Source organism: Lytechinus pictus, chromosome 13 (assembly GCF_037042905.1).
Source record: "Lytechinus pictus isolate F3 Inbred chromosome 13, Lp3.0, whole genome shotgun sequence".
NCBI classification, from domain to species: Eukaryota; Metazoa; Echinodermata; class Echinoidea; order Temnopleuroida; family Toxopneustidae; genus Lytechinus; species Lytechinus pictus.
In genome coordinates, this window is record NC_087257.1 from 29,101,020 (window position 1) to 29,124,077 (window position 23,058).

Consider the following 23,058-nt stretch of genomic DNA (forward strand, 5'->3'; position numbering starts at 1 on the left):
CGTCTGCACACGCTAAAATTTAGCATTCTGCGGCTCGCGTGCTAAGAATGAACTTGATTTGTCTGTTCATTACGTAACTCATCGTGAAAAATGTTATCCAACATTGATTGCTACACTCGTAATATTTAATGTTATGTATGATATACACAGAATTATGAGATGATAACCCTTCTTCGGGAGAACAATGGTATAGTAGTTCGAATCTAACTATTTTCTTTTAGAAATATAACAAAAAATAACCTGATTTTGAAGGCCTGAAATTTTCTTATGAATGATGGAGAAAATAAGCTACCAACGTTATCAGGTTGGAAAAATTCTAGTTAATGTAATAAGATATTTTTTTAAACAACAAAAAATTATGGGGATATTGAAAATAAGGATTTTGAAATGCTATATAAAATTTACGCTATATTTTCATAAATTTTGGCATATTGTATCACTCATCAAAATGACTGGTAATTCGCCTTCTTACACACACTTGCTTATAGTTTCGATATAGGTTGATACACCGATAGTCAATATAAATGATAAACATTCATAGTCTTACTAAATTTAAACGATTTAATTAGTTTTTAGGATTTTAATATCGCAGACATTTTGGAGAGTGAGCAAGAAGATGCTCGTAAGTGTCGCTAACAAGATTGCTAGGGGACCTACCGCGAGAGGGCTTTTATAATGGCGGGCTCCGCTGAGTTGATGCATAGCCTATAGGCGGTTCACGTACGTGAGTCCGGTACGGGTACCTACCGGTATACCATATCGTATACCGTACGTATGGCCCCGGCCCCACGTGTGATTAATTACGCGCGGACGTGTTTGGATAAGAAGAGGATCATACGGTATAGGAAAGAGAAATATCTACGAAAATGAGTGCAAATGCAGAGCAAGAGGATTTTGTAAGTATTTGCTTTGTCTGTTTGTGCATGCAGTAATTTAGCTATATTTCGGTGTAGAATATCATTTACGGTACCGGTAGTTGATGATCATCATATCGTTCATTTCATGTTCACTTGCGTTTGAAACATCATTCGCCCTCACACATGCACATGTAACTTATCCGGAAATTGGACCCTGTGCAATTTCAATGACTCTATCACAGATTCGTGATTTCTTGGTTGGATATGTGTGCTTAAAAATTGCATGTGCTGCTAATCGCAATGGCCTGGAAATGTGAAACATCACTGACACCGACATTATGATTAGTGTATACCCAGTTGTTGTGTGTCCGGACGATCAATTTTAGAAAGTCATTTGGAAAAAATTTCAAGCGAAGTTTCATAAATTTTTAGTACAAAATGTTAGGAAATATTATAAAGAACAAAATAGAAGATGATTACAATACAAGTAATAAAAGTTCAAGTATTGAATTCATATTTATACTAGTGTAGGCTAATCCAAAGACAAAAAAGAAGGCTTCAATTTTCAAAAATATAAAGTGTCCGGACACCCGACCCCCCATCCTACAATTATAAATATGAAAATTTAATGGAACAAATATAATGCGGCTATAATGCCTTTACAAAGAAAATATATCTATATTCTAATCAAGATAGAAAATCGTTATGGTCCCCAGGCCCAAGACAAGTCTGCAGACGTCTGCACGCCTAACAACAACATCAACAATTTGAGTTAAGATTTCTTTTTATTTCACAAAATCTTACTACGACTACGGCTACGTAGTTTCAACTTTCAGTAAATAATGTTCCTTATTATGTACCAAATATTCTCATAAAAATTTGAAAGGAATATACACTTCTGGAAAAAACCTCGGGCAGTCATTATTTTAGATTGAAAACAAAAATGGTAAATTGGTATCCCATGGCCATGTCTGCACACCCATTCACTTTGCACACGATTCAGGGATTTTGATGAGAAACTTAAAAAGGCTGCATTTTGTGGCCGTCACATGGAATGCCCAAAATTCATTATTTTCCAGCATTTTGAGTTGGATTTTTTAATGAATATCTGTCTAAGTATTGCATGTGTAAAGTTTGTGTTCGCTGCGTATCTTCTTCAGTAGCACTCACACGTATTGCAAGGTTAGTATTAGTATACTAACCTCGCACCACGAACCGCGTTTGGCAGTGGATTTCTAACTAGTGGGTCGCGCGTGCTGGGATCTCACTTCTTGGGTCCACTACACACGACTTCTAGTTCTATGGCTTGATTTTTCTGTGCGCGGCGGGATGTTATGAACCCTTGGGTGCTTCAGTAGAGGCGCACGGCCAATATGGGAGACTCTCCAATATGGGAGACAATCTCCCATATTGGAGACTTGCTTTGCAAAAGAACAAAAGAAACGACACCAACAAAAGTGGAATTTTTCCACCCAAAATTTTGCCTCACTGAGGTCAGAAGCCCATTTGTTTTGTGTGTGGATGACAACAAAAATCCTTATCAAAACAAAAGTAGACTGAATTTGTAAAGTAGATGGTGAAAAAGGGTAATTTTTCATGAGGAATCTGCTCCACATTTTTATTTGCCGCCAAGTTAATCCTTTTGCAACAAATGTAAACAAAGGAAATTGGTCTCCCAAACTGGAGACTGTCTCTGAAATTGGATATCCAAATTCTTTACAAAAGTCTCTGATATTGGAGATAATCTCTCTCATGGAAGACAGTTTCCCATATTGGCCATGCGCCTCTACTGTTCTTTTACTAGACAAGGGGGACCGCGCAGACGTGGGGGAACTTGCCATAATTAAAGTTAGCCTAGGCCCTAGCTAGATCTATAACTACAGTATAGTAGTCTATCTTTAGACTATACATTTTTTTATAGACAGGATCGGAATAACCGTTGTTTTCTGGGGATTTATTTAAAGGTCAAGTCCATCCCAGATAAATGTTGATTTGAATAAATGGAGAAAAATAAAACAATCATTATGCTGAAAATTTATCAAAATCGGATGTAAAATAAGAAAGTTATGGCATTTTAAAGTTTCGCTTATTTTTCACAAAACAGTGATATGCACAGCTCAGTGACATGCAAATTGGACAGTCGATGATGTCCATCACTCACTATTTCTTTTGTGTTTTATTGTTTGAATTATACAATATTTCATTTTTTACAGATTTGACAATAAGGACCAACTTGATTGAATCATATAGCATTAAACAATACTATTGCACATGTTCAGGGAGGAATTAATCGTTGTTTCACACGACAACAGGGAGAAAATTTAAATATTTCATATAATAAAATATAAAAGAAATAGTGAGTGAGTGATGTCATCAGTCTCCTCATTTGCATACCAACAAGGCTGTGAATATAACTGTTTTGTGAAATTAAGCGCAACTTTAAAATGTCATAACTTTCTTATTATACATCCGATTTTGATGAAATTTTCAGTGTTATGCTTGTTGGATTTTTCTCTTATTATTCAAATCAACTTTTTGTTGGGGTGGACTTGTCCTTTAACAATTTTTGACATTGTTTATTTTACTAATCGATCTCATCCCCATTCACCGACGGCGACAGTACTATGTTAGTGCGAGCCCGAACGTGTAATCATGTCGCGCAATGTGGGCCTTAACTTTAGTGTTTTGTCTAGATTTCCAATTTGTTTTAATTAAGGTCTAAATGACATATTTTCTTGAACGATGGCCCACTATTTTTCGTTAGACTCTAATCTTTCTTTTGATACTGCGCATATTCCAAGGACCAAGAAAATATCGAAAATATATGTTACCGATGATTTATTCCTTATTTTTTTATTTTTTCTGCCGGAGAGGAAAAAATTGCAGCCGTGTGTTTCTGCCCTCAATGTTCATTGAGTTATACTTTTATCAAGGCTTTCCAATTAGAAGTTTCGATATCCTGGCCAATCAATGCGAGTGACAAGTTCCGAACGCACATAGACAAGCGCCAAGCAGCGGCACGAATCGCGATATATAGCGACTGGTAAATACGTCTGTAAGGATGATGACGTCATCCAAGATGGCAACTTACCATGACCAACGAAAGGATCGAGGCCGAGGATGACTATGTTTTGATCATCATTTGAAAAGAATACGATCTAGAGGTAAGTGCGTTTAAAGGTACGATATTTCTGAATTTTATGTATTTTCTCTTAAATTTGGATGTAATTTCTTTTTTATAATGTGACATTTTATGTACAAAAAAATGATCCGAAAATCCGGGTTTCCGCCGAATGTTAGATCTAACGTTACTGCTAATACGTTGTCTTTACGTCCGGGCCAACAACTCTTTAGTCTAGTCTATGTATTGGTGAGTGGAGCTAACGCAGTTCAGTGGAACAACCAAAATACATAGAGACTGATTGGTCTAGGCTAGGTACATGTAGGACCAAAAAAACAAAAGTCTAACAGCATGTCTACTAAGCATTACTTAACTAAAACTAGACCTATTCTTTATTAGCATTATTATCACAGACATTGCTCAAAACTTACCTTAAAATTTCCTAAATAGTGAAAAATAATGAATGCATGTCGCGTATTGGCCCATCTCCATAGGCTATACTGTGTTGGCTAGTGGCTAAAAATAAGCATTTTAAAGTCTTTATGCTGACCTAGACTGTTTGAGCCTCTGTGAGGAGCCGTGAAACATGTCACATTAATAGATATTCAACTTGGCTGCCAGAAAATGTGAAGATGTTGCTACATTTGACTACATTGTTCACTCAAAATATAGAAAGAAAATTTGAGGCCAATTCACCTATTGACTTTTTGGACACATGTCTACAGCACAAATCTACATGTAGTGCCATTCAATGCCTACCCTAACATTATTCACTCAAAATATAAAAAGAAAAGTTGAAGCCAACTAACCTATTGACTTTTTGGACACGTGTCTACAGCACAAATCTAGTGCCACTGCCTACCCTACTCAAGCCAACTCGGGCGTAGTGCACAGAAAAGTACAACTAACGTTAAAGGGGAATCCAGCCTTGGCCATAACATGTTGTGTTGGGAAGGAGAAAAATAAATTGAACAGAATGGTGAAAGTTTGAAAGAAATCGGACAAGCAATAAGAAAGTTATAGCTGCTTTAAAATTGAGATCACTAATACTATGTAGATTTCAAATTGGCAACTGAGTAAGTAAATTATGACAAGGGGCAAGGACAACTTTCCCATAGGCCATGTACTTTATTATCAGGGATTTGTGGTTTTCTCCAAAATACCCATTCCCCTGGGGCAGTAATCTAAATAAAACCTAGGTAGTATATTGTTTTATGTCCTCATGAAAGAAAAAAATAATTTTAAATAAAACTTTTGGGAAAAATGACATTTTAGCCATAATATGTATTGGAGTACATGGAAGAGTAGTCCTTGCCTTACATCACTATGACATCCCATATGCGGCCAATTTGAAGTCTCCATGGGTATAGTGATTACTAATATTTACAACTTTTAAAAATTCATAACTTTCTTGTTGTTTGTCCAATATTGTTCAAACTTTCGCCTATCAACTTGTCTGATTTATCTTTTCCTTTTAAAAACAAGTTTTTATTTGGGTTGGATTCCCCTTTAAGGCACAGTACCAACAAAACTTCCATGGAATTTTTTATTATATAGACACTAGCTCATAAATTGGTAATTACATCACTTTTTTTCTATATATAAGACTTACCAAGACATAAGACTGGAGACAGACAGTCAACCTGCCCGAAACGTCGAGCAACCTCTCTTCACTTCATCCTGCTACTACTCAAATCATCGCTACTCAAGCCACATTCAGCTCGTCTCATCTGGTTTACAGTCCTTTTTCAGGACTTCACTCACTTTCAAGAAAAGAATACCTCTAATTTCCTCTTTTTATCCTCCCTCGTCTTTCCATTTCAACTTTCTGCCTGTTTTTCCTTTCCCTTCTTCATATTACACATGGTGAACTGTAAACCTTCTCCATGTTAATCTACTTTATGTTTCTTAAAGTATGAAAAAGGGCGCCTTATATACCCCACTCTCCCCTACTTGTTGAGTCATATGTGTTCTAATGATTATTTTGCTTACATCTTTGATTATTGAAAGCACAGAAAGCCCTTGGCCCTTCAAGTCAGTTATATTCAAGTGTGTTTAAAATTAAAATGAATTAATGAAATAAACATCTTTTGATTGAACAACTTTTAACATTTGTAGGAGGCACAAGTGACTGACTCTATCCTTGATGAAGAAGACGACAACAAGGTCCAGAAAACAGCTGACAAAGCAATAGGCAGGTCCAGGTCTCGATCCACCAGCAAGCATAAAAGTAAATCCTATCGTTCGAGGTCAAGATCCAGGTCTAGGTCCAGGTCTAGGTCCTATTCAAGGTCAAGGCGTAGGAGGCATCGTTCTCGCAGTCATGATCGACATGACCGTGATGGAGGTCGACATAGATCCTCGTAAGTTCTTTGTCATATTTTATCATTTTCAAGACAATGCATGGAGTTCAAAGCATTTTATAACTTTCTATGTGTGATTTTCTCTTTTTGGGGGGTAGGGGAAGGGGGGGGGGTAGGGGAAGGCTACTTGACATCAGGGCCCAGTTGCAGTAGTGGTAAACAAAAGCAAAAGCTAACATTAAACAAAAAATATGATTGAAATTGTAATTTCTGAGAAATCTTGGAGATTTTCTTGTAGAAGAATTTTGTGACTGTTTTTTTTTTTTTTTTCTTTAGTCGCTATAGAGAAGGTAGAAGCCATAGTCGCTCCCCAATGTCCAACAGACGTCGTCACCATGGAGACAGGGTGAGTAGATGTATCATACAAAAATTCATTTTGTTATAAAGCCAAACTCTAATCGGACATGAGTGTTCAGGTACAGTAGTATATCACGAGATCTGATGGCAAGTAATTAGCAATTTCCTTGCAATTGAAACAACCTCTTCACCTAAAATTCATTGTTAAAAAAAAAATCATATTGATACCAAAATGATGATAAATTGTAATGAAATAAGCATGGCATTCCAGTTGGATGTAGGGACCTTAATCATGATTGTAATCTTCAGTGCGATTGTTTGAAATTCAGCTTGGATTTCTTCGGTCATGTACCTGTACCAGATCTTGATCAACAATGTTATAGTGTACATTAAACTTGATTTTTCAGACTTTCTCATGAAATCATTGTTTCCTGCAACACTTCAGTTAAGATTAAGCTTATTGACTTGTCTCTGAGTGTATACTCTGTCAAATTTGATACACCAAAGACAACATGATCATTTTCCTTTAATGTGACATGAACACGTTTCATTGCAGGAAAATCCCAAAGAATCGTCCTCCCTTGGTGTGTTTGGACTCAGCCTGTACACGACAGAACGTGACCTGAGGGACGTGTATGAACACTACGGAACTCTGACCAATGTCAATGTTGTCTATGATCATCAGGTATGGAGTATAGAATTTTTATATTCACTTTAATGGCCCATACAAAGGATGCGGGTGATTAAGAGGTTCCATGACATTTGCTCTGGCGACAATTGCTCCGATGGAAATCTGCATGTTTAGCCAAGCATAAAATCTAATCTACAACACAAAACGAAATAAACCCTAATCCTTGTCTTTACATTATTCTGAACCAATGACCTTATTACAATCCTAACTCTAACCCTAATTCTAATGCTGAGATATTAAGACCGGAGCAGATGTCGCTGGAGCAAATGTGTCGATGTTTCCGAAAGCTGTTTGTAAGTTACAAATGATTTTAGGCATGACTGGTTATCCTTGGGCTTAATGATACTTAGCTCCTAAGAACATGTTTAGGTTATGCATAAAGTCATTTACCGCACAACCATCAGGGCCCGTCTTACAAAGGATTACGATTGATCCAGCTGTAACTGTATCCAACTGTTCTACAGGAAATTTGCACAATCTCCTTAGTAAACAAAGAGAAAAACACTTAATTTTCAAGAGAATGGTGAATGTATGCAATACTATGCCAGGGCTCGACATTAGCGGTGGCCCGGGGCCACCAGAAATTCACGTCGGGCAACCATTATTGAAAAAATGTTAGGTTTTGGTGGCCCGAATCGGGCAACCAATAATTTTCAAAGTTGCGCAATTTTTCTCCCAATTTTGCATGCATTTATCAACTTTCTACAGTTCAAATTGCAAGCCAATTCGTCATGCGCCCTTTTTGTTAATCTACACACAAATACACACACATAAAGATTGCATAGTCATGGAGGAAAGGAACATGGCAAAGCAGAGGAGAATATCCAGCCGGCCGTCTGGCGTTAGCTTTGATTGCATGAAACCACTGCAGCTAGCTGTGCGCTAGCAGACTATTCAGACTCAGGGAGCTGCGATACGAAATGTTGCTGCTAAGAAATCTTCCACAGAACTTTGAAAATCTACGTCAGAGTCACATTTTACACCAATGAAATGCCCTTCTACAGTCCATATTACTAAAATCTGGTGTAACCTGATTATTTGCAAGCATTAAAAAGAAGAATTATGACCTCTCTTTTGACTCGAAAAGACCGATTTCCAAATAATTAATACACATAAAACACATAGGTGAGTACACCACAGTCCCACGTGTGCATTTGTATGTATGTTGATACTTGGTTTCTTTCGAAGCTGTGTATTTTCTAGCCAAAAATAAACAGACAGTTTCTTTATTTCTTGTTTATAAATGACTTCTTAAACCAATCTTGGGGAAGTTAATACTTTTGTAAGGCATTTCATTGATATGAAATGTGAATTTTTCTAGCATTTTGGCAAATATGGGGAAGGACTTTTCTCACACTGTTTTTTCCAGATATAACTTTTGCCGTTATCTTATTTTTTTTCTTTCATTTTTTTTATAGTGGTTAAACCATTTATACCCCTTCCCATTGAATATGCCTGATTAAAGAATATGTTTCTACTGAAAAATTTCCCCATTCTTAATTAATTTTGATTTATTCACTTTTCTTTCTATTTCTTTTTTTTCTCTAAATTTTTTCTTTCCTTTTTTTTCTTTTCCTGTTCTTTTTTTTTATTTTCTTTCTTTTGTTTTATTTCACTTATTTATTCTATTATTTTTATTTTCTTTTTTTAATATACTATTTCAAAAATTATTTTTGTTTGTTTCCCCCTTTTATGCATTGTTCTAATTTTGCAGCATATTTTTCTGTGATTTTCTCCTGCTATAATATGCTGGAAAAGAAAAAAATAAACTGGATTTGGGGCCTGCATAATCTCGGTTTTAGGATTCAAGAAGAAAGAAAGGAAAAATCATTGTTTTGTACATCTATCTGAGTTTGTTGTGCACTATTTATTTACTTTACCATTATGAGTGTGTGTCTATACAGAGATTTTTTTAAAAGTCCACACAACCTGGGAACAATACAATTCTTTTATTCTCTTTCAATCATTTCATATTTACAATGATAGAACAATTTATATATTACCACAAATCAATTAGCAAAGTAAAATAACAGCAAACAAGATTTACATACAAGATGTACAAAGTGAAAGTAACTTAGTGGTAGTGGCTGCAGAATCAATATTTCAAAAGTTTGTTTTATTCATTTTTGTCTCACCTGCATAGCAGAGTGAGACTATAGGCGCCGCTTTTCCGACGGCGACGGCGGCGGCGGCGTCAACACCAAATCTTAACCTGAGGTTAAGTTTTTGAAATGACAGCATAACTTAGAAAGTATATGGACCTAGTTCATGAAACTTGGCCATAAGGTTAATCAAGTATTACTGAACATCCTGCCTGAGTTTCATGTCTCATGACCAAGGTCAAAGGTCATTTAGGGTCAATGAACTTAGACCATGTTGGGGGAATCAACATCAAAATCTTAACCTAAGGTTAAGTTTTTGAAATGTCATCATAACTTAGAAAATATATGGACCTAGTTCATGAAACTTATACATAAGGTTAATCAAGTATCACTGAACATCCTGTATGAGTTTCACGTCACATGACCAAGGTCAAAGGTCATTTAGGGTCAATGAACTTTGGCCGAATTGGGGGTATCTGTTGAATTACCATCATAACTTTGAAAGTTTATGGATCTGATTCATGAAACTTAGACATAATAGTAATCAAGTATTACTGAACATCCTATGCAAGTTTCAGGTCACATGATCAAGGTCAAAGGTCATTTAGGGTCAATGAACTTTGGCCAAATTGGGGTATTTGTTGAATTACAGCCATAAATTTGAAAGTGTGTTGGTCTAGTTCATAAAACTTGGACATAATAGTAATCAAGTATCACTGAACATCCTGTGCGAGTTTCAGGTCACATGATCAAGGTCAAAGGTCATGTAAGGTCAAAGAACTTTGGCCACGTTGGGGGTATTTGTTGAATTGCCATCATATCTCTATAAGTGTATTGGTCTAGTTCATAAAACGTGGAAATAAGAGTAACCAAGTATCACTGAACATCTTGTGCGAGTTATAGTAGTTTTCAAAATCAGCACTGCTGCTATATTGAATCGCGTGATGCAGGTGAGACGGCCAGAGGCATTCCACTTGTTAATTAATGTTTTTAAAGTCGCTCTTAACTTACGAACAGCTTTATGAAACATCCACCAGGTCTACTTCTCAGATAGTCTTATGTCACATTTAGGCAATGTCTTATCAGGAAGATTGAGATAATAATGACCTTTCCATGTTGTGATGTGAGGTTCATGCACTTTCATTCACACAAACATAAGAAATAAAGTGAGAGCTGTAACTCAAATTCACTAAAGCCTGATTCTGACAAGGTGTAACAAAGCTGGGTATTTTTGTTTAATGTTCAGAGGTGGCCTGTTATGGTAGCACACAGGAATCCAAGCAACACTATCCTAATCGTTGTATACATTGGCAGTTCCATGTCAGGCATATGTGTGACCTTCTTGAAATGCTTTGTCTGTGTAAAAAGTCACAATGCTCTCAAATGATCATAGCTTGAGTGTTACTTGAGGTGAAGAATGGAGAAAAATTGGGGGATAGATGAAAAAGGTTTGTTATGATTTTATAGGATTGCCCTCGTGTATATATCAGGAATATAATTTTTGAAGTTGTTTTTGTCTGTATTGTATATATAATTTCAAATTTCAATTCAATTTCAATTTATTTACCATATTTAAAAATTAGCATACATGTACATAAAAATATGACATGAAATGAACATTGTACATATTATTTTAAAATGGAGGGATACCCTTAATAAGCAAATTGCTTGTAGGCAGGGTCCCAACATACAGTATACATGTGAAGTTAACATTATAAAATACTTTATAAACATTTCTTCTTCTTTTTTCGTTCTCTCCATTATTATTTTTTTTTTCATACAGACTGGAAGATCAAGAGGTTTTGCATTTGTGATGTTCACAAGCACTTCCGATGCAAGGGAGGTAAGACCGATTTTCATTATTCAACTTTTTATTCAGTAGAGTTTTGTGTTCAATGCGTTTGTATATCAGTAGACCATGTACGGAAGGTCTAATGGGCATTGATGTGATAGGCAAGTTGAGAGAAGGGGATGCAGGTTAAGATGGATTGTAAGCAAATAGCGAATAGGCATGAGTGTGATAGTATAACATTTCACATTCGGTGAAAGATGCTGTATTAAATGAGGCATAGCCGAGTTGAATAGAGTGTCTCTCATTCACTATAAAATGAGAAATGTTGTACCATTGCAAGAATAAGAACACATGAATTTGTGTTGTACAATGGCTCAGAAGTTAGCGAAAACGCAGACAACAATAAATTTTTCTGTTTATCCATGAAAATTAGGAAAAAATTATCAAAAGCAAAAGTGAATTCCCTTCAGGATTCATTTGTGTATCATATCTGCAGCAGCAGTGCTAGTATTTAGCCAGTAGGACCTATTACATACATTCATTGATGAGAGAGTTCCCAGTGTATACTTCTTTTAGACAAGCAAGTACTGTACTATACCTTCTGATAAAATAAATGTCTAGCAAAAAAAAAACACAGTAACATATTGCCATATATCAAATATTATACAAATAATGAATTTTCATACTTCATGAGGTGATAGTTGAAATGACCCATTCAACTAGGTGTAGCGTAGTTGAATGGATCATTCATTTCATCTTTCACCGAATGAAGAATTCTTTCCATTGCACGAATGAAAAGAACATTCATTTATTTGGTTTATATGACACCTAAAATAGATTCTTTTTCATATGAAATTTATCAGTTTCGATGCAAGATATGATCATGCAGTGCGAGCTCGGGTCTGTTTATTGTTGCGTACATACAACATACACGCTGCATGCAAACACAAGTGGTTTTACTTGTGGTGCCTGTGGTCTCGATGCGTGCGTGCAATGGACAAAATCATATGGATCCCAAATTGCACGATGAATGGATCAAAAATTCCACGGTTGATGACGTCATTGTAAAATGGGCTGAATGATCGATATCAAACAACCAATCAAATGACAAGGATCTATCTACATGTAGGTGTCATATAAATCGAATTCAAATCATAAAGTACAGGTAACTTTGCCCTAGTAAAATCTTTTGGGACCAAAGAAATATATTCTTTAGAAAGTTTTTTTACTTAAAAAAGATATATAACACATTCTGCAGCTTCTGGTCTAAATGACTTCAAATACTTAGGTGAGTATTCGACTTACTGAAGGTAGACTCATTCAAGTTTACCTGTCATTCAGTTACCTGAGCAAACTCCAGTTGAACATGGTATCCTGATCTTATTACAGGCTCGTGAGAGTACCAACGGAATTGAAGTAGACGGTCGTCGCATCCGTGTAGATTTCTCCATCACTGAGAGGGCTCATACTCCAACACCAGGGGTCTACATGGGAAGGCCGACAGGGTAATTAATATATTCTTTCAATTATCTCTGGGTCTAGCTGTTCTTGATTAGTTTTTAGCAGAGTTGCCAAGCAGTACGGATTTTCTTTATTTAGTATTGAAAAATGTGAAGAATACTGATGGTTTCATGCAAAAATACTTGTCAAGCTATCGTCAATAAAGAGTCCTGTACTAGGCCTATATGTTCCAACATCATAATATAAGGTTTACTGATATAGTTTGATTGCAACACTGGCAACAAGGTTGGCTGGGCCGGGACCTCCATATCGTAACCAAGCAATGAGCACCGCTTATAACAAGTGACGTCAGTTACATCATCGAGCATCAGATATGCAAATGAGACATTACTACAATTCTGATTTCTAAAGTTTCAGTTTTATGTGTTGTCCTATGGTATTTCTTTGAAAATTCTGATATTCTCACGAAAATACTGATTTTCAGCTTTAAAAATACAGAAATGTTATTGTTCAGGTTGGCAGCTCTGGTTTAGACAAAAGAAAAACTTTGTTTGCTGTAACCCGACTGACCCTAGTAAAACATGCCAACTTCTGGGGTGTTTTATTCAATTTGACCCATAAATAATGTGCTGACTAACCTGAATGTTCATGCATTTTTCTTCATATTTATTTTCCTTTTTGAAATAGACTAATGAGTGATGTTGATAAAACTGTGAAATCCATTTTTTTTTTTAAATGAAAAGATAATCATCCACGGTGATATCTTATCTAATGCTATATCTATAAAAAAAAAAGGAACTCATTACACCATATCAAATGGGAGATAATCCTAATGGATACAATTTTGGTCAGCAATGGTTAGTTTATTTTGGGGAAGGGGGAGGGGTGTTGCTTCTTGGATATTTTTATCTTTTTTGCAGTACAAGGTTGAGTTTTATGATCTCGTTCATTTTTAACATTTTCATTACTGTATCCTACATTTCTTTTGTCACTGTTTTGTAGAAACAAGCGAGAAAGGGACCGGAGTTACCACCAGAGGGGGTACCATCGCTCCCCGTCACCACACTACTACCGACGGTCCCCATCCCCGTACTACAGACGTAGCCCTTCACCGCACTACTATCGCCGCTCACCGTCCCCTTATTACCGTCATCACCACCACAGCAGCAGCAGTAGCAGGAGACACAGCTATTACCCCAGGGATCGCTCTTTCTCGCCAAGTAAGTGTTAAGACCACGCCCCCCTTTACATGAAAGTTTGGTAACTTTTTATCTAGCGGTAATTACCACGGTAACGGGCCTCCACAGCCAATCACAATCAAGGATTCCATGGAAGTTAGAATTGGATGGCAAAGATGTTATAATAATTACTTGTGGGCAACAGAGTCCTGAACAAATGTTTTCAAAAGATCTGATTTTCATCATGAATATTGTTTTTTATTAGTTTTTTTATCATCATTTTTATTTCATATCCAACAAAGGGACGTATGTGTGTACATAAGAGAGAACAAATAGTTCAGCTCGTGATGTAAATTTCATGCAGGGCTACAAAATAAAATCCCAGGAATAAAAAAAAAAAAACAGTAATAATGAATACAAAACATCAAGTTTTTGGTTTTGCAACATATTTGTAAACATTGAATTTTCTATTTCTATAGATGATTTATTCTATATTGGTCGGTTATAGATTTCTTGCAGAAATTATCTTTAGTGTTTTTCTTCACATATTATGGTGCTGGCTGTATTGTTTCATTTAAAATAAATATGGTAAAACAAGTAAATGTAATTGTTATGTACAATAAACCAGATTTTTTATTGAGAAATATATGTTTAAATCCAATTCCATTTCAGAGATGAGAATCAGGAAGTTATAAATTTCTTGCAGAAATTATTTTTAGTGTTTTTTTTCATGTATTGTGTTGTTGGCTGTATTGTTTCACAATGGATTATGATGGTCAAACAAATAAATGTTAATGTTATTCACAATTATTAAACCAGATTTTATATTGATGAAAATATGTTTAAATCCAATTTCCATTCAGAGATGAGAAATAAGATTATCTTGTAATTTCAGCCATTTGACTCCACTCAATTGTATTGAAAACAAGGTATCTTAGCATTGCTAAAGTTAGAGTAAGATAGATATGTAAGAGTTTCAGAATGAAAAACAACAAGAAAGCTGTGAAGAAACTCTCAAATTTATTTTGAAAACCGTTAAAACCGGCAAGAAACTGATCCACAATGTGCTGCACTCAACCCAGGTGAGGTAAATGGGTACCGGTAGGAAGTAATTCCTTAAAAAGCTGTGTGCGCTATGAACGCCTAGCTTAGCCGGGTAATATAGGAGCGCCTTGAGCACCTAACAAGGTGGATATGTGCGCAATATAAATACCCTATATTATTATTATTATTATTATTATTAATGAAGAAAGATAAGATTGCTGCAAAAGTGACACACTATTATTTGAATAACATCCATTAGTAGTGAAATCAATATATGATTATTAACAATGTTTAATTGTTTATCTACACCTTTCTCTTTCTCTTCCCCATGTTTTAGGTCGATACTAACAACTAAGAGCACTTTCTGCATTCTGCAATGACCAAGCTTTATCATCTTGTGTTTTGTAAACTTATTCATTTTTAGTAATGTCTTATGATTTTGTATCCATTGTTCTTAATCCCTCATCCTCCAATTATATTAAGGGATCATCTTAAAATATCAAGTAATTCATATCCATATTAAGTGATCATCTCAGATTACAAACTCAAGTTTCAGTTATACATTTTACAGTCATAATGGCCCTTATTCAGAACTCTGGTGTAACTCAAATCATGGTGTTATATTATGGTTTATCTATGGGTAGCCAGATGGGATGCAAATGTCCATTATTGGATGACATTATATTTTCCACTCAAAGCATTACAAACCAGTTGAAATGGTAAGGAAGAATATTTTTCTTCACCATAAAAAGATTGGAAAGTTCCCAGTAAACTCACAAAAAGCTCTGATAGCTTCTCATACCGTGGTTTAAGTTAATCTGGAGTACTCAATATGGGCCTATTGATTTAAATTTTAGTTTAATATACAGACCTGGGCTCCGTAACACAAAGGTTTGCGATGAATCGCAAATATGAAAGAACCGCACTGATTGGTCCCTGGTCAGTATTTTAAACCTAATGCACTTGTAACATTGATATTGATTGGTCAGTTCATTTAGCTATTGATCGCTAATGTTTGTGTTACAGAGCCCTGTATATATTTTTTTTTCACCTCAGAGGCATTAATATTTTTATCTATTTTACACAAATCCTAAAACCTTCCCAGACTTCTCAGTTAGCTGATTTTGTAATAACAATAATTGATCTCATTCTCTTTATCTTCATATTGTGTGCCAATTTGTTTGATGACAATTTAGTCTGTCCCATGTTATGCAGTTACATGGACTAAATGTAGACCAAATTGGGATTAAGTAGATTGGCAAAGCCTATGTGGGAATCATGGAAGATGCTGAAGGGGCTTTGTGGTGATCCATTTCTAATCAATTTCTCTGTTTTATTTCTCCATCTATTGAATTCAGATTGGGAGAACAGGATGTGATCTCAAGTCAGAATAAGAAGATTAACAATATTTAGAAGAATTGAAGAACAATCAAGAAAAGTTTTAAAGAAGACAAAGAAAGTCATTCAACCGAAGAATTTTGGCATTTTCTTAGAAGAGGAGATTTTACTGTTGAAGAAAGCAGGATATGGTATCAATTTTTAAAAAAAGATTGACAAAAAGTTTAGAAGATTTGAAGAACAATCAAGAAAAAATGTTTGAAGAAGATAAAAAAGAAATCATAAAAGCTGAAGAATTTTGGCATTTTTTCAGAAGAGAAGATATATTATTTTTGAAGAACAGGATGTGATATAAATACAGAAAAAGAAGATTTCGAAAATAGAGAAGATTTGGAGAAGAACAAAGAAAATGATTTAAGAAGATGAAGAAAGGAGGCATTAAACCTGAAGAATTTTTGCATTGTTTTCAGAAGAGAAGATATTTACTGATGGAAGAAATGAACAAGAAATGTGCTGCAATCAAGATCTATGAAAAGAAGATTTTTAAACTTCGACCTAAATCTGCCATAGCTTAGAAGATTCTTGAATGCACATATGAAAATTGAAATCTGAAGAAAATGAAGGTCGGTCATGTCAAGAAGACGTTTTCAGAAATTTTCAAGATGATTTTCATTGTTACGAAGAGTAGAAGATGGAGATAACCAAACAAATTTGAAGATGAAGATTACCAATAAAAAAGGGAAGATTACCTGACATGAGATTGATATGATTGTTCGAAAGCATCACTCATTACAGCTGCGAAGTAAGAAGTTATCAAAAGAAGTTAAGATGATAATATACAAGGTGAAGAATAAGAAGATGTTTGAGATCATCTGATTCAAGATGAATTTATGAAGTTTGGAGATCACAAGGTCCAAGTTAACATTAATAGGTTGAAGGTTATATGGTGCTAGATGAAGTTATGGGATTGAAGATTTACTGGTAGAAGATGAAAGCACAATGTTAAAGATTATCTGACGCATGATGATCTCATGCAAGATGTAATTAAGAAGTTGAAGATCATAAGATTGACGATGATGTTAAGCCTTACAATGTTGAGAAGTCGAAGATTATCTTGTAGAAGACTAGCTTAAGAAGTCAAAACCCACCTTGCACAAGGTGAAGTTAAGAAGTTGGAAGGTTTACTAGCTAGAGGTGAAATCTCAAGGCTGAAGAATGTCTGTCAAAAGATGAAGTTAAGAGGTTGTGATGCAAGATGTAATTAAGAAGTTGAAGATCACAAGATCAAGAAACATGTTGGAAGATTCAAGATGAAGTTAAGATAAGATGTTGGAGATTGTGAGGTACGGGATGGAGTATAGAAGTTGAAGATCTTTTGGTTGAAGACATTTTTGAAGAAGGTTGAAAATGTTTGAGGATGCAAGAAGAAGTTAGGTTAAAAGAAGATTATATGGTTCAAGAATGGCTTAAAGTGTCAATTAAGAAGTTAAGAAGTTCAAGTTTATCTGGTGCAAGACTAAGTTAAGAAGTTGAAGACATGATGAGATGCAAGATCACTGGTAAGTAAGTCTTTAAACACAGATATTTGCAATTTGCTGATTAAAGCTTGGATTTTTTTTCCATTTGAGCCATTTGCTCATACAGACAAAGACAGACTTTAACAGGAAGTAATATTTTTGGATTGTGTTAGAGAAAAAAATAAAATAGTAAATGAGAATTTAAAGAACGTGTATATGTCCTTGGTAGGGTCATCTATCATTTCTTTGCATGCCTAGCATAGATATTAGAAAATAAGATTTGGACAAATTCATATCGTAATTTTTTATGAATATTCTCTGCACAACAAAATGATACTGAAGCATTGATTGTAAATTCAGCAATTGAGGTTTAGTATTTGACTAAAGATACAATTTCATTTGTGGCACTCTGCAACCCAAGTTGGGTTTATATGATGATTATTTCTGGAAATGTAGATGAATTATAATTGAGTTCTATTGTTACGTCCATGGTAAGTACATTGATGTCATAAAAAGAGTTATTTTAGGTAGTGTGATGCTTTGAATCATATGGACAAAACTACACGTGATAGATTGAAAGTTGGGCTATTTTTTAAACCAATCACTTTGGCCCTGTTTCATAAAGACTTGTTATAGTAACAAATGCACAATGTCTATAACAAATTTACTATTAGCCAATCAGATAAAAGGATTTCAGTAACTTTTAACTGTTATTGTAGATTTGTTTTTGTAGCAAGTTTTTGTAAACAGATCCCTGAACTCTATATGTACAGTACAGTCAAGACTGCACAAGTCAAATTGCAAAGTCAGATCTCAAAGGCCCGAATTCACAAAGGTGGTTTTTAAAACCTTGGGTTAAACCCATGGTTTATGGCGATTTCTTGTATAAATTACGGCTGATGTGCACTTTGGTCACAGTGCGCCAAATTGACGCCTGTTGCTGTGGTTATCCACGCTATTTTATTCAGGAGTCGACTGTTAAAGTGCGCACTGAATTAAAGACTGAATTAAAGCGCGCATCAGCATTGGACATTTTCTAATATGCGCTATAAATAAGTGTAATTTATACTGGAACTCTGTGTAAACCATGGGTTTAACCGATGGTTTTAAAAACTACCTTTGTGAATTCGGGTCAAAGAGTTATGACTTGTTCAGATTCACCTGCTTCTTGTTAGCTGGTATATTCATGCCAAACCTTGAACCTGTCCGGTGTACCAGCCCATGATCAGCCTAACCTTGAGCCCGTTTCATTGTTATTGTTATGATAACTAATTTGTAATAACAGTTAAAAGCTACTGAAATCGTTCAACCTGATTGGCTGATAGTAAAATTGTTACAGAAAATCTGCATTTGTTATGATAACAAGTCTGTATGAAATGAGACCCTTGTCCGCAGGTTTCATCGTGTCACATTTCCTTTGTAGCACAGTCGCACCAACGAAACTGACTCCAAACCGAGCAAATATGTCATTGGAAATAATGTAATATCTTTGATTGGTCTGGAGTTGATTTGGTTGATGTGACTGTGCCATATGTTGGAAACTTCAATTCTTTGATGAGCATGCGGACGGCTGTGCTTCACTGAGACTCCCAAGTCAAGATGACCTACAGCATTTGTCGGAACTGCTGGACGATCAGAATCTTCAACGACCGGGCTAGTCACCAGGCAAGCAGCGCATGTCCAAGACTCACCTGCTTAATCTTGTAATGTCAGTCAGACTGTGGGAAGAGCCAAGATGAAAACTCGTACTCTGTTCTTGTAGCAATGTTGACCATGATGTAAAGTATGCTGAATTTAAAGCAACATTTTCTAGAGCTGTTGGATTTTGATTAAACAAATTGATTGCAAGTCTATAATGAGCCTTTCTGATTGGTTGAAAAACAAGTTTTGCTTGATATTCAAAATGCGTTTAGTTGCGACTCTATCAGAAACAAGCCCATGGATGAAAAAATGCCTGAAGTGTTTTCACCTGAGCATGTTTGGGGTTTTTTGACAATCCGTTTGCTGCAAAATTTTCCCAAAAGCCTCAAAAGTATTGAGAGAGACGTGTTTTTAGCACAGCATGGCATTAGATAATTGCAATTTTTCTTTTTTTTAAGATATAAAATGTTACTATAATTGACCTATGGTAATTAAGACATTTCTTTTTTATTTGATGGCATTTTTTTAATTTTCTTTTGTAGATGGTTTGTGACAGGTCAATAGTGTATATACATGTATCTCTTTTACTTAAGACTTCAATGAATTCTCATTGATGAATTGAATGTTCTAACATAAATGAATTTAATCTCTCTTAGATTTTCCTTGTCTCTCTCTCTCTCTCCCTCCCTCTCTTACTCTCCCTCCCTCATCCTTTCCTCTTTCTCCCTTTACTTGTATCTTTGATCCATGATTAATTTACCCTTTTTTTACTTGTTTTTAATCTGCCAATGAACTGCAAGCAGTATGCTGCAATTCATGTGGATATTTTAATTTATGTGTGTGTTTTTTTCTCTCTCTCTCTCACTCTTACTTTCTCACTTGCTGTAAACCTTTTCTGTTATTAATCGTCACTATCGCTTATCAATCCGTGTGCCTTTTATACTGTATTGTAGGCCATATTTTGATGTAGTAAGTTAACTTTGCATACATGTTGCTTTTTCTTCTTTTTTGTATGAGCAGTAGAAGAAATAAATATATCCATCCAAATAAATACACAGTCCTTAGTGTCTGTTAGTTGTGTATTTTCATGATTACCTGTACATTATTTGTACCACTTTGGTTGTCTGATAAGTGACTCAACAATTGCTCCGGGCTTTATTTCATCTTAGTTGTAGATTGCAATGGGGTATTATGTTAAGTTTGGGGTAAGCTATCGTGTTAAATCCAGGGTTGAAATAGTCATTCGATTAGCATTTGGAATATATAGCGGAGCAATTGTCGCAGGAGCGAATGTCATGGAATCGTCTGGCATGTTCCACATTGCTGTTTGTAAATTTCCACATAACGTGAACAATCAAACATGCTGCGACAAAGCTGAGCAAAATTTGTGTACAAAGTCGATGGGATATAAAGTATTAAGAAATGATTAGAGGAAAGTGACAATTTTGTCACAAGGATAAAAACAAAATGGTGAGCAATCAAATTCTTTGAATTCAATTCAATCCAATTTATTTGGCAAAATAAAACAAGTTACAAAGTAAACAAATACATATGAATATATGCCAGGACCTCTGAAAAAGCAACCAGTGCTTATATTTGAGCAATTTCTTTGAAAAGGCGCAAATTAAAGCAAGTCGGTGCAAACAAAATTGTCAAGAGTTGACAGGACAAACCAATGATATTCAACATGACTCTTCATGGGTTATAATGCATTTAGCACAGAAAGTGGTGTGATTTTCTCGCTGTATCTCTCAGATAATCCGAGTGCTATGAAAAATGTTGAGCTTTGTTTAATCAAATACATGGAGGTAGTAGAGTGGAGATGTTTAATGTATATAGCTGCAGACTAAACAAATGATTGGTTGAGTGTATGTGTAATCATTGGACACAGCTGTCAAGTTGGACTGATTTAGTACTGAAAAAAAATGAGAAGAATGTTGATGGTTTCATGCAAAATACTGGTTTCTAAAGTTTCAGTTTTGTGTTGACGTATGGTATTTCTTTGAAAGTACTGATTTTCAGCTTTTAAAATAAAATGTTCTTGTCCAGGTTGGCAGCTCTGATCAGAGTGAATGAATGGGTTGGTTGGTTGGTTGGTTGATTGATTGATTGATTAATTGATTGGTTGGTTGGTTGATTGATTGATTGATTGGTTGGTTGATTAATTGGTTGGTTGGTTGATTGATTGATTAATTGGTTGGTTGGTTGATTGATTGGTTGGTTGGTTGGTTGGTTGGTTGGTTGATTGGTTGGTTGGTTGGTTGGTTGGTTGGTTGGTTGGTTGGTTGGTTGGTTGGTTGGTTGATTGATTGATTAATTGATTGGTTGGTTGGTTGATTGATTTATTAATTGGTTGGTTGGTTGGTTGGTTGGTTGGTTGGTTGGTTGGTTGATTGATTAATTGATTGATTGATTGATTAATTGATTGATTGATGAATAATTGATTGAATTAATGACCAATTGATTGATCGATTGATTGATTAATTAATTAATTAATTGTTAGATTGTGTTCCTTTAATGGGTGATTGGTTTACTCAATAATGTTTCAGCAAAGAAAATTCCATAAAAATAACCTATTTAGTCCAATCCCCATTTTTATTCACTTACTTTTTGAGTCCATTAACAGTCCAAGTTACGATCATTTGAGATTATTGCAAATTCAAACGAAGTAAAAACAAATAATAATTTCAATGTAGTACCTATATGGGATTGAACATAATATGTTATGGAATTGCATTGTGGATAAATAATTGTGTTTGATTGTTTTATGTTTTACTACCTGATTTATCAAAAGTTTGGTGAAGAGATTATCTTACATTACCCTCTTTCCTTCCTTTGATCTCTGGCTTTCTTTTTGCTTCTCTTTTCCTCCTTTTTCTTTACTCTCTCCCTTCCCTTCTGTTCCTTACTTTTAATTTATGCTCTTCCTTTCTTTCATCTCTCCCTTCCCCTTTTGCCACTTTCTTTTTTTATTCCCTCTCACTTTGCCCTAATTTCCTTCTCTTCTCTCTTCTTCCTTTTTCTTTTCCCTCCTCTGTTTCACTTTTCTTCCCCCTGTCCTTTCCTTCTTAAAAAAAAACAGTTTCCATTGATGACTTGAAAATGCTTAGCCTGTCTAAGTCTAGCTTCATCATGCAATTTCACAGTTCTTAATTTGTTGGAATAAAATACCCAAGCAATAACTTCAGGAGATTTTGATCATTTGGGGATTACAAAGACAATGCTACAATATAGGGAATCTAAATTTAATTTAATAAAATTCAGGCCTACAGTTAATTAACTCTTCCTATTGTACAGCCCCCATCTCCCACATGCATTAAATTTAAATTAAAAAAAAAGACTGGATTTAATTTTTTTTGTAATGATAATAATAAAAAGGGGGTTAGACAAATAGGATATAAATTATAGTGTATTAAAGAAAGTAATCATGGTTATTGCGAGTGGCAATTTCACATAGTAAACAGGACAAAAAATAATATTTCTCATGTTTCACAATAAATTACAAATACACCGTTTGCCTCCTCCCTTGTATAATTCTCGTGTTGTGTACATTCCTTATTTTTGAAAATTAAGCAAAACTTTGAAATATCACATTTTACCCATCTCATTTTAATGAAATTCCAGTGTTGTAATCAGAAGAGTGTTTGGACTTGACC

General features: G+C 35.1%; 1 protein-coding gene across 2 annotated transcripts; it reads left to right on the forward strand.

Moving 5' to 3' along the window:
* The first annotated feature begins 638 nt into the window (after window positions 1-638).
* LOC129275162 (transformer-2 protein homolog alpha-like) lies at window positions 639-20,459 on the forward strand. Of its 2 annotated transcripts, none has more exons than XM_054911951.2 (8): window positions 639-896; window positions 6,097-6,341; window positions 6,618-6,687; window positions 7,195-7,323; window positions 11,215-11,274; window positions 12,613-12,728; window positions 13,687-13,904; window positions 15,244-20,459. In XM_054911951.2, exons 1-8 carry the CDS (start codon window positions 867-869, stop codon window positions 15,252-15,254), a joined length of 879 nt encoding a protein of 292 aa, XP_054767926.2. In that variant the 5' UTR covers window positions 639-866; the 3' UTR covers window positions 15,255-20,459. The 2 variants fall into 2 exon arrangements, with proteins under 2 accessions (XP_054767926.2, XP_054767925.2); XM_054911950.2 differs by having other exon boundaries at window positions 759-896; window positions 16,265-20,459.
* Window positions 20,460-23,058: the final 2,599 nt, after the last annotated feature.

Bases quoted from the DNA above. Each gene is read 5' to 3' on its own strand.
- LOC129275162 (XM_054911950.2), top strand. From the start codon at position 867: ATGAGTGCAAATGCAGAGCAAGAGGATTTT. The intron at 11,275-12,612 runs GTAAGACCGATT...ATCTTATTACAG, and splicing joins GCACTTCCGATGCAAGGGAG to GCTCGTGAGAGTACCAACGG. The intron at 12,729-13,686 runs GTAATTAATATA...ACTGTTTTGTAG, and splicing joins TACATGGGAAGGCCGACAGG to AAACAAGCGAGAAAGGGACC.